The sequence below is a fragment of the Ipomoea nil genome, unplaced genomic scaffold (genome assembly GCF_001879475.1).
Source record: "Ipomoea nil cultivar Tokyo-kokei standard unplaced genomic scaffold, Asagao_1.1 scaffold3047, whole genome shotgun sequence".
Taxonomy (NCBI): Eukaryota; Viridiplantae; Streptophyta; class Magnoliopsida; order Solanales; family Convolvulaceae; genus Ipomoea; species Ipomoea nil.
Window position 1 is genome coordinate 311,790 of NW_017619475.1, and position 2,381 is coordinate 314,170.

Below are 2,381 nucleotides of genomic sequence, written 5' to 3' on the forward strand. Positions count from 1 at the left end.
CAACTATAAAAGCAACAAACTAAGATAGGTTATAAGCAAAAAACAACCCATGATCAATTCTGATTAAAAAACATCCAAAGACAAACTAAATAGTCTAGAAACAAAAACAGCAGTCTTAGATCAATTGGAGACAACAACCGGTCACATCGGTCAGAAAGAGCTTCGAGCAATCAAACCAAAAACAAGCATTCCAATCATCACATCGCCCAGCCAGGGCCAGAAGGTACTCAAACAGCCATCACATACACTACCCCTGAGTTCATTACTCCCCCTTTTTGCCAAAAGTAGCCAAAGATCAAGCGTTTGAGGGAGAGTCACTATCTGTCTTCTCGGGGTCCACAGCAGCAGCAGTATCAGTCAGACTCATGCGGAGCAGAATAGTGGCTAGCTCAGTACGTGCACCGGTCAGTTGTTTAGCAATGATACCATGCACCGTTTCCAGATCTGCAACACGCGCCTTCAATTGTTCCGCCAGCTTCACATCTTTGTCATGCAGGGACTCATCATTCACAGCCTCAGGTTCAGAATTTGTTGGAGCAGTGATAGGGACTACATCCTTGATATGGTCTCCAGATAGTAGCCGTTTCTCGACAGTATAAAGCAATGTCGGGCTGATGACTTCACTGGTCATAGGTTTAAGTCTCTGAGAAATAAGTATTCCAAAGATTAGATTTGGGAAGGGCAGTCTCACCTTTTGCTCCCTGGGATGAGTTAGAGTCAGAATATGATAGTAAATCCACTTTCCCAGATCGAGCTTCATCTTAGTGCCAATCCGAAATAAAAACCCAGCAAGAAGCTTTCCAACTGTGTTGAAATGGGCAGATGGCAGCCAGTTGTGCAGAGCCAGACGATGTAGAATAACATATTTTGACGTGAGATGAGAGCTGAGCAAGTAATCCTTATCTCCTGTAGGCCAAGATGTGGTCTGACCACCAGTGAGAGTTTTGGCCACCAAATTCCAATCAGTTACATCTTTCTCTTGAACCGCAGGCAACCCATAGTAATCATTGATCATATCTGGTCCAAATACATACCACCTACCTCTTATAAAGATTTGCATTGGTCGTGGCCCTGCAAGATCATCAATCTCATCACTGAGATTGCAATAAAACTCATAAGTTAACAGCTTGGAGTAAGGGCAAACATCTGTGACTGTTTTCAACAACCCAACTTCACTCAACAGAGGTAGAATATCGCAGACTGAATTGAGCTGATTCTCATCCACCGTTCGTTGAACAATGAGTTCCCTTCTGACCATTTTGGCCCATTTGTTCTATGCAGCAGAGGATATAAACTGAGGTCGATAAGTAGAAGTATCAGTGTCGTCAATAGGATGGCCCTCAGGTGTGACACTGCGTCCTCTGGAACGCATGGATGGTTTCCCCTTTTTGACAGAAGGGGCTGGTACAGAAGCAGATGGTACAGCAGAAGATCCTTTGGACTTAACCGATGATCGTAGAGTCTTAAACACCTGTTGAATTGGCGGATCACTTTCAGGCTTAGTAGATTCACTCAGCTTTCTCTTCTTTGCAGGTTGGTCAACATCAGCAGTATCAGCACTGGTTTCAACAACCACTTTTGTCGGGACATTCTTCCTTTTGGTTCTCCTAGTTTCTTTGGTTGGAGATGGAATCGGAGTCACTGAGTGGCTTGAGTCGGACACATTAGCAGACAGACTGCCCACAACATTCACAATCTCTCGAATCTTGAAATTTGTGGTATCCGGGTGAGCAGTATCCTCAACAGTGGGGGCAGTGGATGAAGGTGCTTGGGGTCCATACACCTCAGCTAGAATCTTATCATCTTCACTTGATGAGTCTGAAGGATGAATGACACGGTAAGGTTGAGGGATTGAAGAAGTTGGTAACCCAGCAAAATATCTCGCATGTTCCAGATTTTCTTCCATAGTTCTAGCAGCATAAACAGGGATTCCACCTGTTCTTCCAGACTTTTTGGGACTTGGTAGAGTTTCAGATTCGACAGTGGGTAAGGTAGGTGGATCAACGGCAGAGCAGGGTTCTTTAGGAACATTGTCAGTCTCAGACGAAGGTAGAGCAGATTTCTCAGAAGTATAGACAACTAGACTTAGTGGATTTGGCTCTTCAAAAGTCGTTGTTTTCTCAACATTCACATGTAACACCTCAGGTTGTTCACCAGAATTATCAGATAAAGGCACAGATGGGGGTTCAACATTCACAAGGGATTTCACAGAATCCAAAGTTGATACATTTGCAGGTAAAACAGATACAGAAGATGGAATAGAGGAATCAACGGGTCTATCAGGAGAAATCTCAATAGGAGTTTCAGAGTCATTTACCCGTTGTCGAAGAATTTCTTGTCTATGTGTAGCTTCTCTTTGAGCGTCCTCGAGATACAGAGCT

General features: G+C 43.9%; 1 protein-coding gene across 1 annotated transcript; it reads right to left on the reverse strand.

The window, feature by feature from the left end:
- Positions 1-295: 295 nt before the first annotated feature.
- Positions 296-1,258, reverse strand: LOC109163844. The gene has a single exon (XM_019312560.1). The coding sequence runs from the start codon at positions 1,256-1,258 to the stop codon at positions 296-298; it is 963 nt and encodes a 320-aa protein (XP_019168105.1).
- Positions 1,259-2,381: the final 1,123 nt, after the last annotated feature.

Coding starts and splice junctions, on each gene's coding strand:
- LOC109163844 (XM_019312560.1), bottom strand. CDS start 1,258: ATGGTCAGAAGGGAACTCATTGTTCAACGAACGGTGGATGAGAATCAG.